At 39.1% G+C, this 26,962-nt stretch overlaps 1 protein-coding gene across 17 annotated transcripts in view; it reads left to right on the top strand.

Moving 5' to 3' along the window:
- Positions 1-26,962, top strand: part of GRIP1 (glutamate receptor interacting protein 1) — a 235,284-nt gene that overhangs the window by 193,304 nt on the left and 15,018 nt on the right. For 13 of the 17 annotated variants that reach the window (XM_026841100.1, XM_026841111.1, XM_026841112.1 and 10 more), the window contains 10 exons: positions 3,439-3,625; positions 4,391-4,536; positions 6,129-6,209; positions 13,756-13,825; positions 14,070-14,215; positions 19,546-19,690; positions 20,748-20,887; positions 21,060-21,248; positions 24,595-24,748; positions 26,530-26,730. In XM_026841100.1, the coding sequence (XP_026696901.1) occupies positions 3,439-3,625; positions 4,391-4,536; positions 6,129-6,209; positions 13,756-13,825; positions 14,070-14,215; positions 19,546-19,690; positions 20,748-20,887; positions 21,060-21,248; positions 24,595-24,748; positions 26,530-26,730 (1,459 nt within the window). The remainder of the gene's footprint in view (positions 1-3,438; positions 3,626-4,390; positions 4,537-6,128; positions 6,210-13,755; positions 13,826-14,069; positions 14,216-19,545; positions 19,691-20,747; positions 20,888-21,059; positions 21,249-24,594; positions 24,749-26,529; positions 26,731-26,962) is intronic. The other 4 variants (XR_003397644.1, XR_003397643.1, XM_026841106.1 and 1 more) reach the window with 1 other exon arrangement.

Below are 26,962 nucleotides of genomic sequence, written 5' to 3' on the forward strand. Positions count from 1 at the left end.
GTGTGTGCTGGTTCTCTCAAGTAGAGAAGCGACTGCTCCTAATAGCCAAGGTTCTGGTCCGTGCAGGTGGGGAGTAGGACATCTCCTCTTTAAATTGCTGGAATTCTTGAGATAATTTCTCCACAGCCGCAACCAGGGAGGAAGAGAGACTTTCGTTGTAGTCAGTGAGTCCGTTCATCCACGGTTGGTCCCTGTTTGTCTCTCCAGTCCATTACTGCCAATGCATTGACATATGATGAGGGAGTGCTCAGTACAAACTTCTGCCACATGGGCTGGGTGCACTGGACTTCATCTGGATCTGTGGGTAGTTGTGCATTATCTAGGTCATAGTAAACCATCTCTCACACTGCTAGCTCCATCAAGTATTGAATACCTCTCTCCATAGTGGTCCGCTTACTTGGATGACATACAAAATCTTCCTTGAAGGGATACCTCTCCCTCACACTTGACAGAAATTGCCTCCAGAAATGGAGATTTTGTGTCTTCTTTTCAATGAATTTGTCAACGCTCCCTTCCCTAGACAGGGATTCCAGCTGCCTCACCTCCCTACCATCTAATTCCACACTACTGGCCCCGCTATCCCAGCGTTGGAGCAGCCAGGTAACAAGTTGCTCACCTGGATGGCAGCTGAAATCTTTTCACAGCTCGCTCAGGGATAAGGATTGGGTGACTATCACTGGCTCTGCCTCCTCCTCCTGTTCTTGTGATGAGCCTCATTCATCATCACCCTGTACACTGCAAGGGAATTTGCTCGTGTATTTCTTCTTATGTGTGGGAGCAACTGACTCCATCGTGGGTTGGTTCTCTGGTTCAGCTGCAGTGCCTGTCCTTGTGGTTGTAGTGGCTGCAGTTTCTGTTACTTGGTTACCAGATCCAGAGCCCTTCTCTTCCTCTTGAGGGTGCTGAACAGTGTTTAATAGAGCTCGGTAAGCGTGGGCTAGGCCCCAGTACATTGCAGTGAGCTGTGCCTCTCTGCAATTACCCAAGTGACAACATAATTTTTTCCAAATATTTTACTAGTTTTTCAGGATTCTGCACCTGTGCAGGAGTGAAGTTCCACTACACCAGAGGTGCCCACTCTTCTAGCCCATGCTACTTCTCACCCCCAGCCACTCATAATTCTCTAATCTTGGGGTAGATTTCCAAGGGATATTCTTAAATAGTTGTTTAATCCTGAACAAAACCTGAACCACATGAAGGAACACACTATCTTCTAGCAGTAAGATGACCATGTTAGTATCAACATTCCAAAGGTATCTGAAATTCCTGAATTCCTCAAGCACAATTGTAAGTAACCCCAGGGCTGTTGACAGCACCCCATCATAGTACAGCAAAAACAAAATCTTAACCCTACTTTCACAGACTGTGAGCAATAGCATGGGAAATATATATTGCAGATGAGGTGATAAAATCTCAAGGAGCCAAGCAATCAACATTATTACTCATTCTGTCATTATCTCAAACCATGTGCCCCACGTTGGGTGCCAAAAACTGTTGTGGTTTGAACTCAGCTGGTAGCAAATCTCCACCTGGACAGTTGTTTACTCCCCCATGCACCCCGTGAAATAGGAGAGGGACAAAAGAAGAAATTTGTAGGTTGAATAAAAAAAAATTAGTAATAGTAACAAAAACAAAAGTAACAATGATAATCCAAAACAGGTAAAATGCAGCAGTGGCTCACCGAGCGGCAACTGGTACGGAACCCATCCCCAGCAGCAATCCACCCACACCAGAAAAATCCCGCCACTCTGACCCAGAAAACAAAGACACCAGCAAAGACACTAGTGAGAGAGCGCTATATATTGAGCATGACATCACATGATATGGAATACTCCAATGATCAATCGGACCCAGCCGTCCAGCTGTGCTCCCTCTCAGCCCAAGGAAAGTTAATTCTATCCTGGCCAAAACCAGGACACTCACTAAAGCTAAAGCTGGTGTCCATTTGTAAGAACAAATTATTAGTATTTGCATTTGGGTATGAGCATGTCTTACTGAGTGCAGATAAAAGAAACAGTAAGAAGGAAGCTATTGAGTAACTGAAAAAACAGTTCTTAAAAAGGAAAATTAAAACAAGATATGAGTGAGAAATCACAGTAATTTAGAAAAGTCATTTTCAGAGTTGAAAGGAGCTTTGCTGGGAGAAAACAGAAATTCATGAGGTTTTTGACAAGTGAAATTTTCGCAACAGAACTGTAATTGCCAACTGTGCTACATTAATCAGATTTTATTCTAACTGTTTCAGAGCAAAAGTCTAATTCTTATAGCCCCAAAGTGCAGGAGATACTTATAGAACCTCTGGCATGTTTGCACAGCTGTGTTAATATTATCTGTAATATAAAAACAAGAACTAATTTTTTCTCACATATAGAAAGAAAAAATCCAGTGTTAAACAATCCCTCAGATCTAATTTATTTAATTCTTAGTAGCTACTGCAGACAGAAATGGCTCTTGAAGGAAATTAGAGGTGGAGCGGTAATAGAGTAGATGTATAACATGAAAACATTCAGAATCCTTATCATTTGAGGATTGTCATTACTGGTCCAAATGGGAATTGAAAAACTCTAGCTTTCTCTGTATGACATAATGAAAGGCAGTATCTTGTCACTGGGGGAATTAGAACAATGATCCAATAGACATTTAGGCAGAGATCAAAGAATTAAAAGTGCAGTATCCTCCTTTCATAGCTAATTGCATTGAATCTCAGTGTTGTTTTTATCTTGATTTGTTCTGTAATGCAGCCTATTCAGAACATGAGTGAGAATAGTGAGAGCTGGAGTAAATCAGGAGTAGAGAAGTAACTGCTTGTGTTTCTCAGAGAAGGGTCCCCCAGTTCCTTTGAGAGACCCCAAAGAACTTTTTTTTTTATATCTCTTGGGATATACTGCTAAAACAGAGGGGCTTGTTCAACTTCCACTACCCACTTAGACTGACAAATTGCTGACGTGTAGTAAACATGTACAAGAGGAAGTCATCCTTATTTCTTGCAAGCAAGCCTGGGCCACGTGCTTTGTTGCTAACACTGCTTTGCTGTGAGATGTTCAAAAGAGCTCATGGGAGTCAGCCTGAATAGGCTTGCGCCTCCAGTTCCTTTAGTTCCTGTGAAAATTCTGCTCATCCATACCTCAAACCTAATGCAAACAGAATTCAAGCAATTCAGGAATTCAAATTCTGTGATTTTTGGAGTGGGGGTGTCAAACACATTTATTTTACTCAGTACAAGAACTATCGTTTCGTTCTAACATACCACCAAGTGTTTTTCTATTCTCTCATATGTCATAACTGTCTATACATAATTGTATACAACCTTTGGCCTAAATTGACTTTAAAAGAGATGTTTTGTTGACTAGGTTTATTGTACAGATCAATTTACTCTAAGACCAGTGAAATTTCTGCTGTGTATGAATGTCTTTCCTCCTGGTCTGCTCTGTTTTATAGTGTCTTTAGCCTCTAGCACTGTTGGTTTGGCTGGGCAGGTCGTCCACACAGAAACCACAGAAGTCGTGCTGACAGCTGACCCCGTAGTAGGGTTTGGGATACAGCTCCAGGGTAGCGTGTTTGCTACTGAGACCTTGTCTTCTCCACCTCTCATTTCCTATATAGAGTCTGACAGTCCGGCGGAAAGGTGAGGTTCTCGCAGTTGGCTGCTAAGTATGTTTTGATGAGTGTTCCTCAGGGTACTTCGGGCTTCTTGCTTTCAGTTTGTGATAAATTGCAGGGTCTTGCTCAATGGAAGTGTGGCAAGTAATAAACTGTCTGTTCTGACAATGGTGTTTCATATGCTTTATCAGCTGTAAGAAGAATGATAAGCACCAGTGTTTTTATGATCGAGAGTCCTCCAGCAGGAGACTGGAAGCTATACTCATGCAAAAGGAAAAAAAAAGAAAAAACTGAAACATCACTGAAGTCAAAATAGTGATAATTCAGTGTGCCATGGGGGGAGGCCATATCCAGCTCTGTTCAGTTTTGGTACAGAACCAACTCTTAGAGAATGTCACAGTTTTGACTTACTAGTGATTTCATTGCAGCATTTCAGTTGCATTTTTACACTTCTGTATGTCTTTAATCATGGCATGAGAACAATAGTAGCTGCACAAGCAAGTACTACTGCCATTGCAGAACTGTAACACCTGTAGCCCAGGGTGAGAGGCAGAGGTGATGTCCATGGGTGGGGTGGAGGCATGAAGGCAGTGGCTAGTGCTCACCTGATGAGGTGGGAGTGCTTGATACTGTCTTGGTGCAAAGGGGCAGCAGCAGCTTCTGTCTCCCACTGTGCCTGGGTAAACTGTTGAGCCCCACTTCTCCTTCAAGGTTAGGTTGAATGTGTTTGATATTGCTGGTTCTGGTAACATGGACATCCGATGATTATTTTGTATCATTGTGTACCAAGGTGTGGGGTGCTGCAAATAGGAGACAGAATAGTGGCAATAAATGGTATCCCAACGGAAGACAGCACATTTGATGAGGCCAATCAGCTGCTCAGAGACTCCTCCCTCACCAACAAGGTCACTTTGGAAATAGAGTTTGATGTTGCAGGTATGAATGTACTGTTATTCCGTCTTGCAAGAAAAGTGAAGGAATAAACCCCAAGTACATTGCAAGTGTTAGTCATCCAAGGTGGAGACTTTCTTCTCACATATACACCATTAAATTTTCAAGTGACTTATTTGAAACGTGTGTCTTTTTGTACAGCTTTCTCATTTCATGTAGCCCTGCAGCGTGCTTCAGAACACAAATAGAAATGACAAGTCCTGTAGTAAGATCTGGTGAGAGTCCCTTTTCTGAGTTATTTCTGGACATTTTTCTGCCCTGAGATAAAAATATTCTTCTGAGCAGAGGCCAGCTAATGAAATGTTTTACTAGACAGAAAGGTATTATAAAAGCGTGGATAAGCAGAAAACTCTGAAGAGTTTCACTTATGGTATCTCAAACCAACAATCTAAATAAAATAATGGAAATTGAATTAATAAAAGCTAGAGTAATCATTGTTAATGTTGCTGGTGAATCTTTATTATTACTAATAACTTTCCTTTCTTCTGTAATGTGTTTAAGCATACAGAATACACCTATAAAATCACAAATTGTGTAAATCAAACAAGTCTACCTTATATATGTGCACTATGTAAATAATAAAAACTTCTAAGATTTATGTGTTCATCTGACAGTAGCTCTTTTGAAATCATTACAATGTTGGATGTGCTGTATTTTGCATAGTGTGATTATTGTTAATGATATTATAAATAATGATGTCAAATGCAGGCTAAGGTTTCCTAGAGTGATTCTGTAGCATCTTTTAGTATGCATGCTTCTAGTATAATGTTTTAAAAAAAAAAAAAAGCACCAAATATCTTTTTTTCCATAGTATGGAAATGAAATATTAAAAAATTAGAAAACCAAATACTGAGAAAGTAATTAAAATCCACATGAAGTTACCTGTATTTCAGTCAGTGGACTTGTCTGTGCTCCTCCCACTTGCTCCATGAGAGCAGACTCGTACTCATGGTTAGACTGCTCTGCCACGTGTATATGTTTCCATAGCTGTAATTTCAGTTGCTCCTTCTCAGGCCAAGGCCCAAACTGTTGCTAACAGTGAGGTCAAAAGTCAGGATTAAAATACAGTGCTGCATGTTCAAGTGGTTTTTGGCTCAGTCAGCTTCAGGTGCTTCTCCATCACCAATTCGATTCCTTTTCTTCCCAGGAGATGTAAAATCCATGGCAGTTACCTTAGCAGATAGTTAAAAATGTGTTAGACCTACAGCAACAAAGCCCTGAAATCCTTAAGACTTAATCTCCTGTCCTTTTAATTAAAACTTATCTTGCAACACTAAAATTTTCATGTGTGCTAACAGAACTTGCATACAAGCTAAAAACCTGCAGTCTCAGCTGGCTGCCAGCCCGTACAATCTCCATAAATTCAATTAAACCTTAAAAAAAATTGGATTACCGTGAAATTACCAATAGAGTTATAAATCATGCTTTCTATGTCCTACTTCCTTCACTTCAGCACCTGTGTTTCACCCATGGCTTGTAACGCTGATGTGATTTCATCAACTTAACATGTATAGTTCCATGCACTTGGAATTGCTGTGCCTTATAAATTATCTAACATTTTAAATATTTTTTTATAGAATCAGTTATACCAAGCAGTGGAACATTTCATGTAAAACTACCAAAGAAGCATAATGTGGAGCTTGGCATCACCATAAGTTGTAAGTGTGAAAGTGCTTATTTTTAAGACTATGTTTCTGGAATGATCTGCAGATAGTAGGTCCTGTAGCTACAGACTCATGTTTATTTTGGTATAAACTTCTTTTTCCTTTTTCTAGAAAGGGATGATTAGCAGTGCTCTGTCTCCGATGAAATACCATTCTGTAACAGATTTATACTCCTCTTCTAGTAGTTAAAGCCAGAAGTTTGCCAAGCCTAGAGCTTGACCTATTCCTTCCTGCATATCACATATTTAACTCCCATTAAAATTATTTAAAAAGAAACAAATAAGGCAACAGAATTAGGCCCATGAAAAAGTATTTTCGTATCTGGGAAGTTTAAAGCAAAGTCTGTCATGATCTCTCACAGGCTCTTGGACCGAACCCCGCTGAACTCAAGGATTTTCACTGGCCTGAGGATCCACATACGTGGGGTTGTTTTCTGCTTCAGAACCCAGGGTCTGAAGATGCCTCCTCTATCTGTAAAACCAGGGGGCAGTCCTAAATGTGCAGGTCCAATAGCAAAATCCCCTTTCACTAGGGATTTCAGAGATTGCTAAAGAAGGTAACAAGGGTCTGCATTAGTCTATTTCTCAAAGGGTATTTGTTATTGTTGTTTGAAATCGAAGTGTTTCTGTACTGATTCATTTTGGGAGTAGGCAGTAAATGCTGTGTTAGGACTGGATTCTGACTAGGTAAACTCCAGAATACTGAGTTCAGCCCTTGGTGGAAGGAACAATCCATATCAAAGTTAAATGGGCCTGTGTTTAACGTACTTAATGACAGTGCAGTATCTGGTCTCACCAGAATTAACATTCCTTTACAGTTGTGGCTTTGCTTAGACTATTAGTCTGTCTTTGAAATTATTCATATCTCTTGGGGGAAGTCTGTGCTTTGCCTTATATTGTCGAAGCTTTTACCAGCACAGTGGAATAAGGTTAATCAAAAGTACAGTAGGGAACTTAGCGCTAAGAACTACGTCTGAGGAACAAAGGAGAGACACTGCAGGCCTGTTTGCTTGCGTTGCACACTTGAATGAGTAATTGTTAGACTCCGTAAGATATGATGCGATGCTTGAAGCAAAATCATAGGTCTACGTTTATTTGTGCAAATGAAAATATTGAGACATGAGAAAACCTGGAGAGAAGCTGTTCTATTTAGATGTTATTTTTAGGATTGGTAGTGATTTGTAGGATTATTGTAAAAATACAATCTGCCCAGTAATTTGATTTGTGCTGCTTTTTGGAATTCAGACATCTTGTACTTTTGTTTGTAGGAGTAAACTTTGGATGGAAAGCTAATGTTCTTGGGATTTAATATTTAGCAATTCTCCTCCAAACTTTGCATACCTTCCTGATTTGGAACTTAATTCCAAAAGATAATGCTCTATAAAATTAATGGTTTATATAATCAGAGCAACACCTGGTTGGTCTTAGCTCTGCTTTTCTGAGTATACTGCAATATCTTTAATATTTAAAATAAATTTTCTGTTATCTATAATAATCCCACTTATTTATAGTATTTAATGCATATGAAATGCGTCTAGGACTAATTATTTGATTTTAAAGGTTTAATACTAATAGCTGAAAGTTTGGGAAGTTGAATTGCTGCATTTTCATGCTTGCTTTTCAGTGCTTTGCTCTGTTCTACCTAATTAAATCCTAAATGAGGCAGTGTGATTTGAAGAATATAAGTTTTATATTCATTGTGTCGAATTTTTGTCAGGGCACTTTAGCACATTATTGTGGCATTTATTACTGATACTGTCAGCAAGCTATATGATTTCTTCTAAAAATCAAATATTAAGGGAAACTTGGCAGAGCTGGTATGACCAGACAAACAGGGGTGGTGGAGAAGGACAGGTTTATTCACTTTTGGGCTTGATCTGTTCAAGTGCTACAGACCTGTTTCATCCTCTGTCTTCTCAAGGTCGTGGAGTTAATGGTGAGTGAGAAAGTGCTGTCCCTATGAAAACATTACAGAGAAACTCCTGTCTTGCTTTCCATATCCCCAGTTTAGTTTGGGATTTGGGTGAGAAAGTCAGGAAATGACCTGACCTGACAGACAAGACAGACATTTTTCATCAGAAGGGAAATGTAAGCTTCACCTCGGGTTGGCTGGCACCTGAACATATACCTGTTTTTAAGCCCAAGAGTTCTTCTAAGTCTGCTGTTAGGAGGCAGACATCCTGGAAGAAGAATTTATTTGTCTTTCTTTGTGTTGTTTTCCTTGGTAATAAACACTGAATGTGCCTGCATGGAGTTACAGCCAGGTACTTGAAGGCATACCTGAGATGACACACAACACTAAAGACAGTTAAACTAATTCATGGTCTTTGAAAAACATGACATGTAATAGGGGACGAGACTAAGCCTCTCTTAGTTTCAGATTTATTAATCCAAGAAAAAAAATAATTAAAAAAAAATCCCCTTAGATAGCAGAAACCCCTGGAAAGTAAGACAGAAGAAAGTTTCATGCGCATCATTGTTAATGTTAATCCAGGGTACTGAGTTTTAGATAGTGTACATGTCAGTTACCTTGCAGTATACTGTCCTTGCCCATTGCTGCCTTCACACACATACTGGACTTCTATCATCCTTCCCTTATCTCTGCAGTATCTGTCTCATCTTTCCATTAGTAGCTACTCACACTCAATAAAGATCCTATTTCATAGTTTGCAAATGCTTCAGGTACCATCATTTTCACAACTCAGTTACCTGGTTGGAGCAATTAGAATGTCTCCGTTCTTAAAATTACGTCGTCCAAATAAAGCATGGCACAGTGGTGTCCATGTGTGTGTGATGAGTCATTCCCTAGAAGGATGGCTTTCAAGTAGATCTAGTAGAGTTCAAATCTGATTCAATTTATTTGCCAGTGACATTGATTTTAGACCATGTAATGGAATATAGATTTTTTTTTTTAACTTTGTTTAAAGGTAAACTTTTGTTCTACTGGCTACTTTATCATAGACTAATATTTTTTAAAGATGTTGAATGATATCCAAGAAAATGACTTGTAAGTGCAGTCTGATAATTGTAGTTAATAGCTTTTTTTTTTTTTTTCCTTTTCTTTCTTAAGTAAGATTCTGATATCCTTACTGGCAATGAACTGCAGCACCTTGTTTCATAAATAATTTCTTGGAAGCTAATGGGACCACTCAAGGAATAAGAAGCTGCAAAGCTGGTAAGAATATCAGAATCTCACCCAAACTATGATGTTTTTCTTAGTCATTTTGACTAGCAGCTATACTATGGTCTGCTTTATTGCTTTCGTATTTAATCAGAAAAAAAAGTTTTGTAAATATCTATGGATATTTAGCATTGACTCTGATAATTTACTTTCTGAAGCATTTTCTGTGTATTTTGGGATTTCAGCTAGTAAACTCAACTTCACTTTGCAATGTTACAAGTAATTATTTTCAAGACAAGGCCTGAAGAATCAGCAGGTTTCTTAGCTGCTCCATACAAACCAGTACTTAAGGAACAAAAGAGCTACATCAGTCTAATTTTGAAAAGCTCTTTCATCTATTCAATAATCATACTATTTTTAAAGTCTAGTAGATGTTAACCAGCATTGTGGATAAGTGAACAGACTGTGTAAAAAATGTTTTTCCATTCCATAAGCATTTTCCGCTGCTTGTTCAGAGTTTGACCAAACTCCAGAACTTGAAGCCAGGCTGAGACTAGTAAGTGAGTTTTGGCTGGGTGGTAGGTGAGATGTCCACCTCAGAATCTGTTTAAGTCACATTGTTTTTCGTTTGGGTTAGAAGTGAAATAAGAAAGAAGGTTTTTTTGAGGATTTTTTTAACCTGACGGAACAGCTGATCTACAAAACTGACAACACTTCACCAAACAAACTTCGAAGTGGTGGGGGATAGGCAGGGGAAGTGTACCTTTACTAGTAGAATTTGGGTAGAGGCCTGGGATGGAGACCTAGGATCATAGAGTAATATAAAGAGAGAGAACAACTTGCTAAAGATCAGTCTTCCAGCTGCAACACTAATTTTAGTATCTGTACAAATTTATATACTCTTCAGTCCACTTGTAGTTCATCATACAGACTGTGTAAGGTCTCTACAAAAGCCCAACAGTAGGTAGACTAACAGCTGGACCAGGAAGAAGAGATGAGATCTTCGGTGGAAAAGCAGAATGGGATGAGAGAAAATAAGTGGAGAGCCATAACAGGGAGACAGCAGATGAAGGGAGAGGCCGAGGTGTGATCAGGGGTATAGGAAGCTGGGAGTTGAATAAGAAGGCTGGACATGGCTGAATGGTAGGGTGCTTTTGTCTTAATTGCTTCTTAAAACCAAAAATAATTCTGTAATGAAACATAAAAATGGAGACATACAGTGTCACTTCAAACATGTTAATCGTGGGGGTATCTTTTTTAATTAAGTGGTCAAATACTACTTTCTCATTGGGATTCCTGCTTCTCTGCTCTCTGGGGAGAAATGAAACAGTGGCATGTATCAAAGAGGATGGAGGCCGCATAATGAATGAGATGGAGGACTGCAGAAAGAAAAAAGAGGTGACCGCATGATCAGGATGGTTTAATGCTACCCTGGAGAAATTAGGGGTTTTTTCCTCTTCTGTGCAATAGAGTTGCACTGAGATGAGTCATTTCATGGAGTGGGGAGGGGAAGGGGAGAGAGAGATTTTCCACAGGTGACTGCTTGATTTTCTGTGGAATCCATTGAGATCCTGAGATCACACTTGCAGAAATGCTGAGCATCTGCAGATGTTGCTGAAAATGCTAGTAGTTGTGCTTCGGACACAGAAGCTATTATATACTACAAACTATTGTGAGAAATAAAGGCATGAATATCTCAAATTGATCACTGAAAATTGTCTTACTTTGACCTAAATGCTTCTTACATTTCCTTTCCTCATCTGTAAAATCAGGATAATAGTACTCAATCTTCTTGCTGGCGACAGCATCTGTTCGCTAGTGTTTGGGGGGCAATCTTAGGCTGTGGTGATGTGCAGTGCAAAAGTTCAGGAGGAAATTAATGATTTTCTCTCTGCAACACAACTTGAATACTTTGTAGTAAGTATGTCATGAGCATTGACCAAGAATAAACCAAAGGGTGGCATAGCTGCTTATTAAGGGCTTGTCAGCATGGGGGGATTCATTTCACACTGAGCTGTGTTTGCTGCCTACCAAAAGGCTTTCATCTACCAGACACAATTAATAGCCCAGGACAACTGACAGAATACCATTGCTTCACACTTACACAGTTTGAAACTGTAATAACTTCGTGTGTTATATCATACCCTTTGGATCCACATATGCTTTCTGGCTTCGCACTTTAAGCTGTGCTCTTTCCCCTGCTTTGGTCCCTTCTATCTTCTTTTTGGAACGATAATGGACTGTTTTCTTTAGTACTGGTAATTTTTATAAAGCAGTTTCATAAAACTGTCTCAATACTCAAGTCTCAAACTGCAGACATTGTACAGTGAGTGGCATATAACCTCAGAGATTTATAAGGCAACCCAGAGGGTAAAAATGTAGAATTAAAAAAAAAAAAAATCTCCAAAGTAATACTTTAACATTTTAACAAGATACTAATTGGTGAAACAAACCCAAAGAGTTCAAGTAAATCATGCAACTGGTCATATAAAATACAGTTGACCTGTGGTGTGAAAATATGAGAAACAAACTATGAAAATTACACATCTTGCAAAAAGTTAATTGCCGTTCTCTAAATTACAACATTTCAGGTATTTCTTGAAAGCATGCTGGTTTAGACAAGTTTTAAAAGTTCTTGAAAGTCCTTGTATGTCTGTCTTCTGAACTTTGAAGACACTGCATTTGAAATATGACTATTTAGCAGTTGTTAAACAGTTCCTTTGGATATTCAAAGGCTTTCTCAGCCAGAGCAGCCAAGGTTAACAAGATCTGTTAGAATATTGGATTGAAATGTCATTATTAATATACCTTGTGGTTGCTGTAGGTGAAGTTCTGTCATTTTCCATGAAAAAGAAGAATCATGAGCTGCTAAAGTAATTGACATGAGGATTTTGTAAGTGATCCTCCAATAATGGAAGCTTTTTGGGTGATTGGTCAGATAGGCATACACAGAGCAGAAATGGCTTGGAGCAGTTGAAGAGCCCTATATGTGCTAAAACTATTAGTGCTTTTAGGAGAACTGAGAGCCTTATACCATGTGACAATGTTTTAGTATTAGTACAGTCTTTGTTAACAACAGTCCCAAAAGTCATTCTGCCTTCACCACATGGATTACCTCCTGGCCAGAGCAGCTGTAGGCGGTATACTTCCCAATGGCAGAGAGCAGGTACCACACCATTGTCTAAAAATGTGTCTTTCATCACCCTCAAGTTCTGAGCCCACTGGCTACCCTATCAGATGTTCAGTGCAGTCTTCTGTCAGCAAATGGATGAACCCTCCAAAACAATGCATTTGGTGAAGCTGCTCCAGGAAACAGTCCTCTGGAAGCAGTTGGTAATCATAGTCTTCTTCCTCTGGAATAGTTAACTGCTCTCTGTGCAACCAAAAGTCAAGTAAAATTGCTAAGCAAATTTCCTGGCCAAGAGAAACTTGTCAAATACTTTTGCACGCCAGTAACAATTGCAATGCCTGGAATTGTAGAGCAGAGCATACTTTTAACCATGATGGACAGGTAGGAAATGAAAAGTCATGTCAGATACCTCCAAGAAGAGATAAGTGTTCAAGGAGAGGACTGGTGGGGATTTTACTAATTTGATCATTGCTGGCATTGCAGAGCTTCTAGTAGGTATCCTTAGTACAAAATGGGGTAAAGTCCACTGTGCTTAAGGCCCAGCAGCTGTATAGAGGAGCAAGGTTACTCATCAGAAGAGGCACATGTTTACTTCAGAGGAAGCAGCGAGCCACAGTGAAGCAACCATCTGTCTGATGTAAACTACATCTGTGCAGATGTGATGTGTATCAGCTCAATGGTGTGCGTGGCCACTATTCACACCATCTCATTTATTGTGAAGTAGATTCCTCCTTCTCACCCAGGAAGCATTGTCTTCATACCTCTGCCTTAAGCACTGAATGGGACAGTAGTGGATGTAAAGAATGTGGGCTAGCCCACTCTAGATATTTTGCCAGAGAAGCTCTGTTGGTCAGGGAGACAATAAAGCATGACTGACAGAAATACTCTGGGAAAAGATCAGCATTAGTAGTTGTGCTGAAAGGTTCTACTAACAGAAAGTATTTCTTATGTGTTGTAGTTACCCAGCATTTTATGATAGATCACTGGAGCTGTACTGTGATATCTTCATATGGTTCAGCCCTGGTCTAACCCAGAATTCTGACATAGCAGGTTAAATTAATTCACTTTGCACCAGTCACCTTAATTCTGCAATTTTCTGACTTTTGAGGAGTGTGCAGTCTTACTAATATACTGCTAAACATCATTTGTGTTCATGTACGTATAATTTTGGGGAAGGGGAGGAATATGATACAGGTAAATAATGTGTTTGAAGTAGTGATTTATGGACAGAATTAGCCCACCTGCATATCTAGAAATAAAAACAGATACTTGTTGTATTCTTTATTGCAGCTCCATCCAGTAGAAAACCAGGGGACCCTCTGGTTATTTCTGATATCAAGAAAGGAAGTGTTGCTCACAGGTAAGACATTCAAGCTCAAAATCTGTTTCCATTGTGTAGCCAGCCAGACTCAAGTTGAACAGAGGGAGCTTGTAAGAGACTGCTGCTTTTTTTGGTAAAAAGCAGTTACAAATGAAAAGTCCAGCATATTAAGAAGTAATTGTTTTAGAATATCCATCTAATTTCTATAATAATGCTCATACCTTCTAAGATACCTTGATTAATGTTACTAGAATTTCATGTAAGCCTGTTTGCTTGTTTACAGAACTGGGACACTCGAACTGGGTGATAAGTTGCTTGCAATAGATAACATTCGACTTGACAATTGCTCAATGGAAGATGCTGTCCAGATCCTTCAGCACTGTGAGGACCTTGTAAAGTTAAAGATCCGCAAAGATGAAGATAATTCCGGTATTAGCAGTGAGCCTATTGCAGATTCTTCTGTTTCAGGATTTTTAGAACATAGGGTTATTCTTTTGGATTTAAATTTAGGTGAAATGTTTTTTCTAAACATGACTGATTTATGCTAAATCTAATCAGAAAATGTCACACTAAAAAGAATTCTAATGGTATATAAAGTTTTACATTTTCTCAGTAGCTATACTGCCTGCAGGAGCTGCACTGCAAAATGAGGTCTTCAGTTTTCTAGAAAGGCAATTTCCCCTCAGGTGCAACCATATAAGGTTGGTCTTTCTCTTATCAGCATATTGAGGTTTTCTCTGCTTTTAAGATTGGAATCATGGTTAGCAAAGCATGGATCCATAGGCCTCAGTTCTCCAGCGGAGCGGTGAAGTGCATGCTTTATCTGTAAGTTTGCAAACTTGACTTCAGTATGACTGTTCGCTCACAGGTAATGAGTACTTTACATGCTGTGCTGGATGCCTGAGGGAGGAGCCATGGCTGATCGGTCCAGTAATGGAGCTGCCATCATTTTGCACACCTACATCTATTAATATTCCTGGATCTTCCCCATTATGGATTCCATAAGGGCAGAATTTCTACCGGGAGATAATAAAGCGAGTTCTGTTATGCATTCTAGTAGCAGGTGAACTTAGACAATTATAACTGCCATTACTGCTGGGATTTATATTACAGCATTACACAAAAGCATGAACTGTAAATTCACTTGTCTGAAGCTCTATTCGATCTCACAGCAAAAAGGCACAGCCTGCTGCTCTTTATATTTAAAATCAAGTACAGTTGTTGAAATGGTGTTTAGAATTGCACTAGAATGCTCTTTAATTGCTCTTGAAAGCAAACAGAAAGTACCTTCTCTCTATGATCAGTAGGAAGCACAGGCAGATGCACTTAGCACCTTGTGCAAATTGGCTTTCAGAAGTAAATTCTGATCCAGCAAAGTGAATGACTGCTGCTGGGCAGGGTATTGTGGTTAGGTCCCCACAGGTGCTAAGGGACACCTGACCAACAGCTGCTTTGCAAAGCTGTGCAAATCAGGTGTGTTGTGAAGAACAAACTGCAACTACACTTGGCAGAACATTGACAGGAAAATTGCCTGTAAAAGGAAGTTTGAGTTTTCTCCTATATGAGCAGGGGTCCGTCTTTTAAGTGTTCGTGACACCTAGGATCCCTCCTTCACCTTCTTCCCCTCATTTGGAAGACTCCCTCTCATTAATAACTCTGCAGAGGAATTACCAACAGACCATGGAAGAGGAGTGTGAGTTAGAGCCATGTAGAAATAGTAATAACTTCTCCCACGCTTTTAAAGACTTGTGGGTTTGTCCTGTGTGTGCCATGTCATCCTCCCTTTCCCCCTCACCTTGTGGACTTAATCTTTTTCTAGGACAACTTCCATTTCCATTGAAGTTGTTACACCATTTTCTGTTGCTGTCACTGAAATGTGGATTTCAGTCTCCACCCATGTAAAATAAGATTTTGCTCTCTTTATATTGCACACCATGGTAGCTGGTACAGATTTTAGTCTGAGTGGGATTCTGATTCCATGGTTTTCTTTTACACATTCACACTACTTATTTTACAGTTACATCGTATATCTATATCAAGATTCTCACACAACTACACTGTCTTATCCTGACATGATTGGTGTAACTGAACAGATTCAAATGTAAATGGCCAGCTACTCAGAGACCTACTGAACAAAATTCTCTATACAAATGGTTCTTGTAACAGGTTGACTAAGTGTCAAAGTGTAATTGAAAGTATTTATAGCAGATCTCAGGTACTTTGAAATCTAAAATGAGTGTCTCCTGAAATGCTAAAAGAAAAAAAAATATTAAAAAAAAAAAAAAGGTGACAAAGCAGTAACAAAGGTGTAGCAAAAAGTGTACCTCGATTACAATAAATTTTTGTTTATTTACCATTAGTTTATTTATGAAAGTCTATTTTCTCACAAAGGGAGGAAATGTGCTTCTTAAACTCAACATAAAAAAGTCATGAATAAATTCCCAAAGGAAAAGAGAAGCCCGATGCTAATAGATGAGTAGCTGTGGAGCACTCCAAAACAATTTCTAAATCATAGCATGATTTAGAATTTAAATGTAAATTTTTTTTAATCATGCCATACTTCTTTGAGGAGGTGAAGGCAGGCAGCAGGGCTTCTTCCTCCCTAGGTTCTCGTTTCCTTGTTGTCTTTCAAACTCTTTCCTTTAATATTCATTTTTAAGTATTTCTAGCTTCTAGCTCTTTCTGCTTTCTGTTTTTCCTTCTTCTGCTGTCTTTCTAATTCCTCCCTTCTCCGGACAGTTGTATATGTCTCAGAACAAACCATTGAGGTGAGGCCAGGAGCAGGGTAGTACATGTCTTTTGTTCCTCCAGACCATGGCTGCCTTTGCCCTTTTCTCTATATTGATCAGCTGTTACTCTGAAGAGCAAGAGACTAGCGAACATAGCAGAGGTGTGGCAGCATAGATGGTCTGCTTTCATTAAATGTGGTTTCCAAGACCTGTTCACAGCTGCATCACGAAAAAAGAAAAGGAAAATCTGAAAAACATGAGACCCAAAACCAGGAGAGTTTGATTACATTTCCTCCCTAGATGGAAGTATGTTTTCAGCAGGTTTTCTCTTTTTTTTCCGCCAGCTTCCCAAAGTGAGGACAATTTTTTTTCCTGGTTAATCTAATGGCTACCACGCTTTTTTGAATATCAGAGTTCTTTGCTTTCATGGCAAAACTGGCCTTCATTGTGAATTCAGGCCATATACATGCCATGTTCTTGGATAGCTGGTATTTCTGCTGCTTGGAAAGAGCACTGAAGAGAACAGTGTAGCAATTTGACGTTTGTTGCATTCTGCCATTAATTTTCCTAACTAAGGCTAACCAGAAGACAGTCCTAGGCCAGTCTCCTTTCCAGTCATTTACTAAGATCTGTAAATTTTTCCAGCTCTCATGTGACAGGCTGTTGATGATTAATAACTTCTTATTCAGTTACTGTTGATAGCAGAGAAACATCAGTATTGTGTTGACCCTAAGCAAATACTAGCTATTACATTTTCAATTAGCTTGGTGGATTACTTTTCATCCTTCAGTTGAAGTCGTGTACTGTGTCACTGCCACACCTGTGTAAACGTTCTCAGCATTAGATCCCAGAGGATTTGTCATTGTTTCATAAATGTTCTATCAAGCAAGCAAGAGATGCCATTCTTCTGCTGTGCAGTGGCAGCTTACATGCTAGCCCACTGTAAGATGGCCAGAGACTTCCAGTGGGGTCTTGGGAGTTGGGTGCTCCTGGAAAGAGCATGTCATATAAAGTGCAGATGATGTGAAATGTGTCAAAACACTGATGATAATGCCCCAAGTAGAAATACAAAGCCAACACTAGGCATGAAAATCCCAGTATTCTTTGCTGACACCACTAATTCTTCTCTCCTTTGATTCTATCTGTGTACCGTGTTCTTTATGTGGATAGCAAGGGGGAAATAGGAGGAAGTTGGGTTGGGGGGAGCTAAAGGCCTAAATTTTTTGCAAATTGGGAAGAAACAAAGTAGCTCCAAAGATAGTAGTTTGTCCAACTCTGCTTAAGTACCTTGTTCAGTGTTAAAAGAAAGCAACTCTTTGAACCTTTGCTAGTGATACAGGTATCTTTTTTCCTTTTAAAGTTTTTCTATCTACAGCAACAGAAACAGTAACATTTGATTTTTCTAACTTGTCTCAGGTTAGTTCTAGTAACGTTCACAGAATGTGCATCCTAGACATTTTCCACACTTGCTGAGCTGTTCGAAATGCCCACGGATCTAGAAGTTTGCTGCCCAGGCCAGACGTCCTGGCTGAAAAAGAGAGCATTTGCTATTTTGATCTGAGGAGAAATCTTGCATTATAAATTTTAAAATATCCCTTCATAACTCAAAGATACTGAAGTTGATTGCTCTCCTACTGTGTTGGGTTTTTTTAATAATATATATAAAAAGCATGCATTGTATAAATACAGAAGCCTTTCTTGTTGCTGCAACACCTGTTGGGTATTGTTTAAGGAAAATACATTGTATTTAAGCTTACCATTTATGATGATTGTTTGGTGAAACTAAAATTTCAAAATAATGCAGATGACTTCATGCAATATAATGGAGTTATTATTCAACTTAGGTGATAATTCAGAAGCTATTTCTGATTCTAATACAAAAGCTTAAAACTTGTCAACCAAAAACATATTTCAAGTTCTCTTAGTAAGACAGCTGCTCATCTTATGATGACTTCTGACTTTTTCCACAATTCTTTGAAGGAAGTTTGTCTAAAACCTTTGAATTATCTTTGATTCTAAATACATTTCATTCAGTTCAAGAAACAGATGAGTAACAGTATTTATACAATAGTAGTAACTTGCCATTTCTCTAAGAATATGCCCTTGTGGCAAAGGCGGCCAACAGCCTCTTGGGCTGCATCAGGCAGAGCACTGCCAGCAGGTCGAGGGAGGTGATCCTTCCCCTCTGCTCAGCACTGGTGACACACACCTGGAGTGCTGGGTCCAGTCCTGGGCTCACCAGTGCAAGAGAGACATGGACACAGTGGATCAGGACCAGTGAAAGGCCACAAAAATGATGAAGGGGCTAGAGCATCTCACCTGTGAGGAAAAATTGAGAGAGCTGGGACTATTTAGCCTGGAGAAAAGAAGGCTCAGGAGGGATCTTCTCAATGTATATAAATATCTGGAGGGAGGATGTAAAGCAGATGGAGCCAGGCTCTCTTCAGTGGTGCCCAGTGACAGAACAGGAGGCAACAGACACAAGCTGAAACACAGGAGGCTCCATCTGAACAGCAGGAAACACTTTTTTACTGTGAGAGAAACTGAGCACTGGCAAAGGTTGCCCAGGGAGGTTGTGGAGTCTCCATCCTTGTAGTTATTTGAAAGCCGAATGAGTGTGGTCCTGGGTAACCCGATCCTGGTGGCAGGGGTGTTGGACAAGATGACCTCCAGAGGTCCCTTCCAACCTTAACCATTCTGTGATTCTGTAACAAAATAGCCTGAAGTTATATTTTAATAAGAAAGAAGATACAAAGATTTTAAACTGAGTAAAATTTAGTCTTAATAGAATGAGGAGAGTTTTTCTATTTACGTCAATGGAATCAGGTTTTGGCAATAAAAAGAAATTGCACAAGAGAGAATTTCATATTTATTTCCCAGAATAATCCAGTAGAATATGATTAAGAAGTGTATATAAAATGTAATTCTTTGAAAATATTGTTTGATTACCAGTCACTAGACTGAACATGCTATTTTTTTCATTCCCTCTTTCATAAGAAACCAATTGCGTTCCCTTGGCATTTATTGCAGATGAACAGGAGAGTTCTGGAGCAATTATTTATACTGTTGAGCTCAAGCGCTATGGTGGTCCTCTTGGAATTACAATCTCTGGTACTGAAGAGCCCTTTGATCCCATAATCATTTCCAGCCTTACAAAAGGAGGATTAGCTGAAAGGTAAATTGAAAAGCATATTATTATTAAACATTCTTTTTATCAGGAGAAAGATTTTATTTTGTTTACTTGAAGATGCTAATTGTCATGATTTAGCAATTTATTTTTTTATAATTCTCCACATCTGAGGTTGCTGTTGTTTTCTGATCATTGCCAAGTTCAGGAGCATGAGCAATATCTTAACAGGAATTTCTTGCACAAACTATATAAGACAGAACAGAGGATTGTCGTCCTTCTTATAAATCACCTAGGAAAGACTAGTCAATCAAACTGCTCAGTCACAGGAACATTTTAGCAGCGTGTTAAAAGCAATAGCCTTGTATAGTACAATAGGTATTGAAAGTACTTCACATGTCTTGAGTTTATCTGAACTTATTGTATACTTATCTGCCACTTATCATATACACACACTGCACCTATATGTGCACTTACATACACCATAGTAAGCATTATCTGAGGAACAAAAATGCTCCTCAGTATGAGATGGATAGAGAATAATGAAAATGCTATGGTTTTCCTAAGATAGGTAGAGTCATTGCAACTGGTACCTTTGGTGGTGGTTTCATAGAGAACTTGCAGCACACAAAACATGATACTGTGCACAAACAGAACAAACAGTGCATTTACACAAAGAGAATTTATTTTCTTCTTTTGATATGATCCATCCTGAAAGCCATGTTGGTGAAAGAGCTGGTGACTTGCTCACACTGCCATTATCTGTTATGTTGTGAGACTTGTAGAAACTTGACTCATTTCAAAATTTACTGAGCTGTCTGAGATTGGTCCTAAACAGGTGGGCTGCAATGACTATCATCCACAGGTGATTAACTATCACAGTAACACAGAAATCCACATCTCCATGCCTCAGCTCTGATATTGTCACTACAACAAAGGTGACTTGCTTTAAGCATTTCTAACAAAAGAATTACTCTGTAACACAGCTATAAAAGCAACATGAAAGAAAGGAAGGGAGATGAGGCTTTCATGCTCCAAATATACAAAGAAATTGCCTTTGTTGCTTTTTATGCTCTCAGTGTTTTACTTCTCTCTCTTATTGTAGGACTGGTGCAATTCACATAGGAGACAGAATCCTAGCAATAAATAGTAGTAGTCTGAAAGGAAAACCTTTGAGTGAAGCCATTCATTTATTACAGATGGCAGGAGAAACTGTCACCTTGAAAATCAAGAAGCAGACAGATGGTGAGTACAGCCAAGGGTAGCATCAGTGGTCTTTAATGCGTATGTTGTTACAGATTAACAAGCATTTGGGCCATCCCTGGAAATACACCGTGTCAGTAGTAAAAAGCATATTCATAGAACTGCAATAAAGCAATGACCACCACCACCCCTTTTTTTTTTAAATCCTATTCAGCTACCAGTCCCAAGAAATTTTCTGTCCCTGTGGGTCACATAAGTGAACTGAGCGATGCTGAAGATGAAACCTCTGCTGCACAGAAATCTGGCAAACTCTCAGATATTTATTCCACTACAGTCCCAAGTGTTGACAGCGCAGTAGAGTCGTGGGATGGCTCTGGTATTGATACCAGCTTTGGAAATCAAGGTACTGTCAAGAATGTAATCAGCATCTAAAGTAGAAATTATCGCCTTCATGGTTGACCTTCCTTTGCCTTAAAGAGAACTTTATCTGTACCAACTTTTAGACCTTTTACTTTCTAATGTGCTGGTGTCTCATTATGACCACACACCTCGCCCAAGAGGTGATTTATTACACCTGGCTGGCCTCAGAGTCATTCTTTCATGACAGTGTGATGTGTTATGAAACATTTATCAATACATTAACAGGCTTTTGTTAGCTTTACTGACATCTAAATAGCCTGGTCTATAGTTTATCCACAACTAAATGAGTTTATCCTTCAAATACAGATCAGTGCAAGGCACAGAACGCACTGAAGATGCTCATGAATTTGATGCCCATACGCAGTAATTTTTAACTGTCAACAGATTTGTTATAAACTGCTGAAGGGGGAACATTAGGCAGTACTTATGATTTGTAAATACTTTGCTTCTTCCTCATTACTGTAGCATTAACATCTAACTTTAAGCTCTCAAAAGCAATCATTCTATTTGAGGACATGATTTTTCTTAACGCTGAATTTTCTACTTCACTTTGGCTATTGTTTTATATAGGATTTTCAAATAATCTCATTTTAATTTGTAAGACACATCTGTTTAGGCAGTGAGGGATACAGACATCTTGTAATAGTCTAGATAACAAGAAAAATAACTTCCACAAAGCTTCGGTGTTTTCTTTAACTTTCTTTAAAATGTTTATTTCCATAGTAAAGCAGGTATTCCCACTACCTGGCAAGTATTTGGACAGGTAGATCCTTATCTCAAATAATTTTTTCTTGCTCACTCTGGTTGCACACATTCTTTCAATTTTATTTCTCTGTTTCCTTCTATTGCTTTCCAGGAGCATGGGTAGTAGCTCATGGACAGCTGGTTTTTACCCTCACACTGAGAACTGAAACCAAGCTTTGCCCAGCAGATTTCCCATATAGACCAAAGTTCTGTGCTGATTACTTTCATTGGTATTCTCTAATGTGCCTGCTCAGTGATAACACTGGCAGTTTCTTCTGAAACACAGAATCATTCCTTTGAAACCTGCTGAGCTACTTGACATAAAGAAATAGCTGATGTCACAACTAGTAGCCATTTTTTTTCTGTTCTTTAATTAAAGTATTTCTTAGCCTTACTTCATACATTTGGCATCAACTTAATTTTAAACAAGACAGATTCAATACATTTAATTATTACTCCTGTTTTCTACATTTTGTAATCCTTCTGTATAATTTACATTTCACTGGAGTTAAGAATTTGTATAAATTTGTCTGCTCTTATGTTTTTAACTGTTTATCAAAGTAAAACATGTTAGATTTTCTCCTGATATTTCTGGGGCTAAGTATTGCTGAAAAATTGGCAAGACAATAGTTCTCATTTCCTGAGTGAATTGGTGATATTTGGAGCAAATTGTTCAACAGTGGAAAGGACCGAAGCCCAGACTGTTTTCTGAAGTTCTGATGATTCAGATGCCATGCCAAAACTAAGCCAGTATCTCAAAGCAGATTTTTTTCTAACTCCCTTGAAAAAATCAGCCCAGACTTGGCTGGATACATGGCACTTATGCTAAACAGCCTGAGTGTAATCAGATTTGCACGTTATCTCTTGTTGTGGTACTAATGTGACCCACATTTCTATTAAAGTTCATTCTGTCTTGACCTGTCAAATTGAGTTTGGCTTCTCTCCAAACCTTTCTTGGCATAAGTATAGGCTAAGCAAATTGAGGAGTTTGGGGATTGTTTCTGTAGCACCAGATAATGCTTTATCCTATTAGTTTCTAATTTAATGCTGGTGAGCACTCTTTTGTCTCCTTGAATTAACACCCAATTTTGTACCTTTGTCTAATATGTCTGCCTTACTAATCCGGAGACTTCCCCACACAGCAGTCATATTTTCACAAGAATCTGCCAATTAGCTGGAAAATGCACACAGCTGTAGTTACATGGGATTTGAGGGAAACAGGTCTACTGATTTATGGAAGCAAATTGCCCTCTTTAGAGAGGCGACAGCAGTGATATTTGTTAGTCATCAACAAAGTAGAACTTCCTAATCCAATATGCACATCAGAAAATGCCAACTATAGAGCTAAAAAAGGAATATGTCAAGATGAAATATATATATAACAGTTCTAGTATAATGGACTTTGCTTACCAGATCAGCATCAGCTTGTGACGGGTTGATCTGTGTGTTCTTGATACATCACTTGGAAGCCAGACTGTCTGGTTCCTACTTGAAATTCAAATTACACTTAATTCAGTTAAAAAAATACTATTGAACTAATACCAACATTGCTTGTATGATAAAAGCACTCAGAAATAAACTCTTCAGTTATAAAGGCTGTCTGATGCTACTCACACATTGGAAATGGCTCATAGAGAAATCCCCTTCTGCAAGGTGAGCTTTCCAGGGGTGTATACTGATCCTGGGCATGTGTGCCCATTGTGAGATGGGCCTTTTCTCAGTGCTCAGGGCCCTGGAAAAAAGCAGTATCTCTGCTAAGTGCAAGACCCCTTTCCACAACAGGGCATGGGTAGAGAGATTCCCATGTTGGCCTTTATACAGGGTAGTGCAGGGCTGTGACAGACAGCACAGTCATGCATTTGTATTAATGAGTCCTTGCCTCAGTGGTGCCGAGACAGCTGCCCTCCCTCCTGTTCTGACAGTTAATGGTCAGTCAAGAGCCTCTGCACCATGCCAGCTTTTGCATCTAGGTGGCCATTCTGCAGATTAGCAGTATTGTGCATAATTGACACTAATATGTCACTAAGTAGTGGCTGCCTTGCTTCCAAATTTGAGGAATTTACCAGGAGGAAGAAAAACCTTTCTTTGCTAGTCATCGGAAGTCAAGTTTATGGGGTTTTTTAATGCATCCTTGCAAACTCCTTTTCAATAGGTCTGAAGCACGATTTTCTTAATAGCTTAGGTTTAATTTTTGGGCATGTTGCACATGGCAATGTTAACATACATGTAACACATCCATAACATGCATCATTTATTCAGTAGTATTCAATGTATGATGTCAAATTGGAAAATGATAAATTGTGAAGGTGTCTAGAACTAAACATCAGAAGCAGGTGAGACATAAACAGTAGGAGAACAATGTTAGATGTATTTAAGATTTTTCTTTCAATGGACTTTCATAGGAGAAGCTTTAGGGCACACCTAATTCCAGACATGATTTAGGTCATAAATAATCTGCGTACTGCTGCAAAATAAGGTAGCAATAATGAGTCCACATCCAAGTTCTAGAGAAGACAGCTTCAGAGATTCACTTTCCTGTCATTACAACATACACGTTGCCATAAATATCTAATTCATCTTTTTAGGACACGGCTATCAGGCTTCAGGATACAACTTCAATGCCTATGAGTGGAGAAGTCCTAAACAGACTAGTTTGTCCCCTCCAAGCAAACCACGAAACCACCCATTTCATGATACAGGGCTGAGTGATGACGAATGGGACCGACCTACAGCAAGCAGGTAAGTTCCCATACAAGTTTCAGTTTTCTGATTTGCAGCTGCAGCAGTGCCTCAAAACTGAATGCTTACTGTCTGGAATAACATTACATTTTTCTAATGCAGCTGTAACAGCTCTTCCTTTAAATACAAAATAATAGTATCTAAACTTCCTGAAACTTATTAGGGTAGATTAGTGACATTTATGGAAGATTATGATGCCAAAACCAAGACATATTTTTAATTTTTATTTACTTCAGACACAAACCCCACAGCATTTATGTCTTAAGAATAAACAAACAAACAAAAAAATTTGGGCATTTTCCTTGGTAAGCTTTCAGAAAAAAACTTCTCCGTTTTCCACGCCACAAAATAAACCTGCAAATAAAGTGGCTAAAGACAACTGGCATGTTAATCTTTTGTCTTCCATGAAAATTCTTCGTTTTGGCTTGGGCAAAGAAAGAGCAATTACAGTCATCTTCAATAAATGCTTGGGACACCTTCAGTGATTCAGTAAGAGAACAAAGTGATCCAGGTACAAATGTCTTGTCTAAAGCTATGGTAGTTTACCATGCATTCATTCCTCTTCTGAGTAGTAAATCTCTTTTCAGTGAATTTCTCTGCAGGCAAAAGAACTTCCTGAGGGAAAAATGCTTAGTTGACAATGTTTAGAGATAGTGAAAGACCCAAAAGTCTCTTACTCTCTATTCTATGAGTGATCCAGCAGGGGACCCACTGCAGAGACCTGGGTAATTCCTGCCAAAGAACAGTTCTTTCTCAGACAAGGGAAGACAGACATCACAGAAGGAATTCTGTGCTCTGTGTACCCATCCTCAGGACTTGCAGACATGCATGTCCTTCATTAGAATTACAGTTTCTTAGTGTAGCAGCACAATGAGCCTGAAGTCCCAGTCTGTAAGAAATGCAGGTTTAGTACTAAACAAAACCTTCCTGGTTCCTGTATAAACATAGTGGATAAGTAAATCCATTCGGTCCAGTCTGCTATCTTTGAAATACAAATCGAGGCAAAACTTAGATGTGAGTGCTGCTTTTCAAAATCTGGATGACAAATCCTCTGATACAGCAGATTGCCCAGTGGCATTTTGTCTGGAGACAAGTCTGGCAGGATGATAGCTAAGATCTGGGCAAGTGTGAACTCTCAATTTGTATCTAGCTCCTTTGGTCCCTACTGGTCAGAAGCATACTAGAAGTTTTCATAGGCTAGTAGAAGACAATATTTAACAGAGGAAATGACCATAGTTTTCTTCATGCCTCCCATTCTTGGCAAGTTAGTATCTTGAATTTAATAGCAACATCTTTATCCACAGTCAAAGCCCATATTTTGTTTCTCAGATGAGATGCAGCCATAGATTCCAGAACCCCTACTGTTTTGCAGTTACATAAGTAATAGTCTGGAAAAGTTGGTAAGCAGTGAACTGGGAATCTGGATTGTAAAATACGATCTTCTAAATGAAAAGCATGTATTCTACTACCATTTTAAAGCACTATTCAACAGAAGGTATGCACACGAAAGAGCCTTGTTCTACTTGTCAATGTGACTTAGCAGCTGAAATATATGACAGAAGTTAAAATAACAGTAATTTTAACCCTGTATCAGTAAAATGATATACCATACCTGATGCTGTTCCTATATCAAGTGCTGGAGTATTTGAGAAGGGCATGTCTGTTCTTCCAGCCTGCTACAGGGATCCCCAGAAAACTACCTCTTCTCTGCCTCAAGCTAAGCAACTTTTCTTCTTATCTAACACTAAAAAGTCTTTTTTTCTTATCTTTATTTTGTGTAGCACAGCTTCCAAGAATATGTGGCAACAGAAGGAGATGGAGACATCAGGAGAGAACCAAGAAAACCATTTAAAGCAAACTTCTGTAGAAAGGTCAGGGGGAGAGAGCATCAGAAGCATGAAGAAAGAGGGCAAGATGTGGAAAGGTGCCCCTGGTGGCCAAAGAAAATGTGGGGGACAGCTGGAAAAGTGGAATACTTCCAGGTAGGAGAACAAAGAGTGCACAGGAGTGTGCTGGCTGGGCACGGGGTGGGGCAGGGGGGGAAAGGGGGAAGAAAGGCAAAACAGTTGAAATGAGGAAAAAGGAGAAGAACAGGATAAAAGCAGAAAACACATCATTAACATGCTATTGAGTGACAATGACATTTCATTTGGCGAGCAAATGAAACAAGAGAGCTTAAACCGCTCTGTAGCTCACTGGCAGGTAGGACAAGTC

The sequence above is a fragment of the Athene cunicularia genome, assembly GCF_003259725.1.
Source record: "Athene cunicularia isolate RWA chromosome 1 unlocalized genomic scaffold, athCun1 chr1_part2, whole genome shotgun sequence".
In the NCBI taxonomy this organism is placed as follows: Eukaryota; Metazoa; Chordata; class Aves; order Strigiformes; family Strigidae; genus Athene; species Athene cunicularia.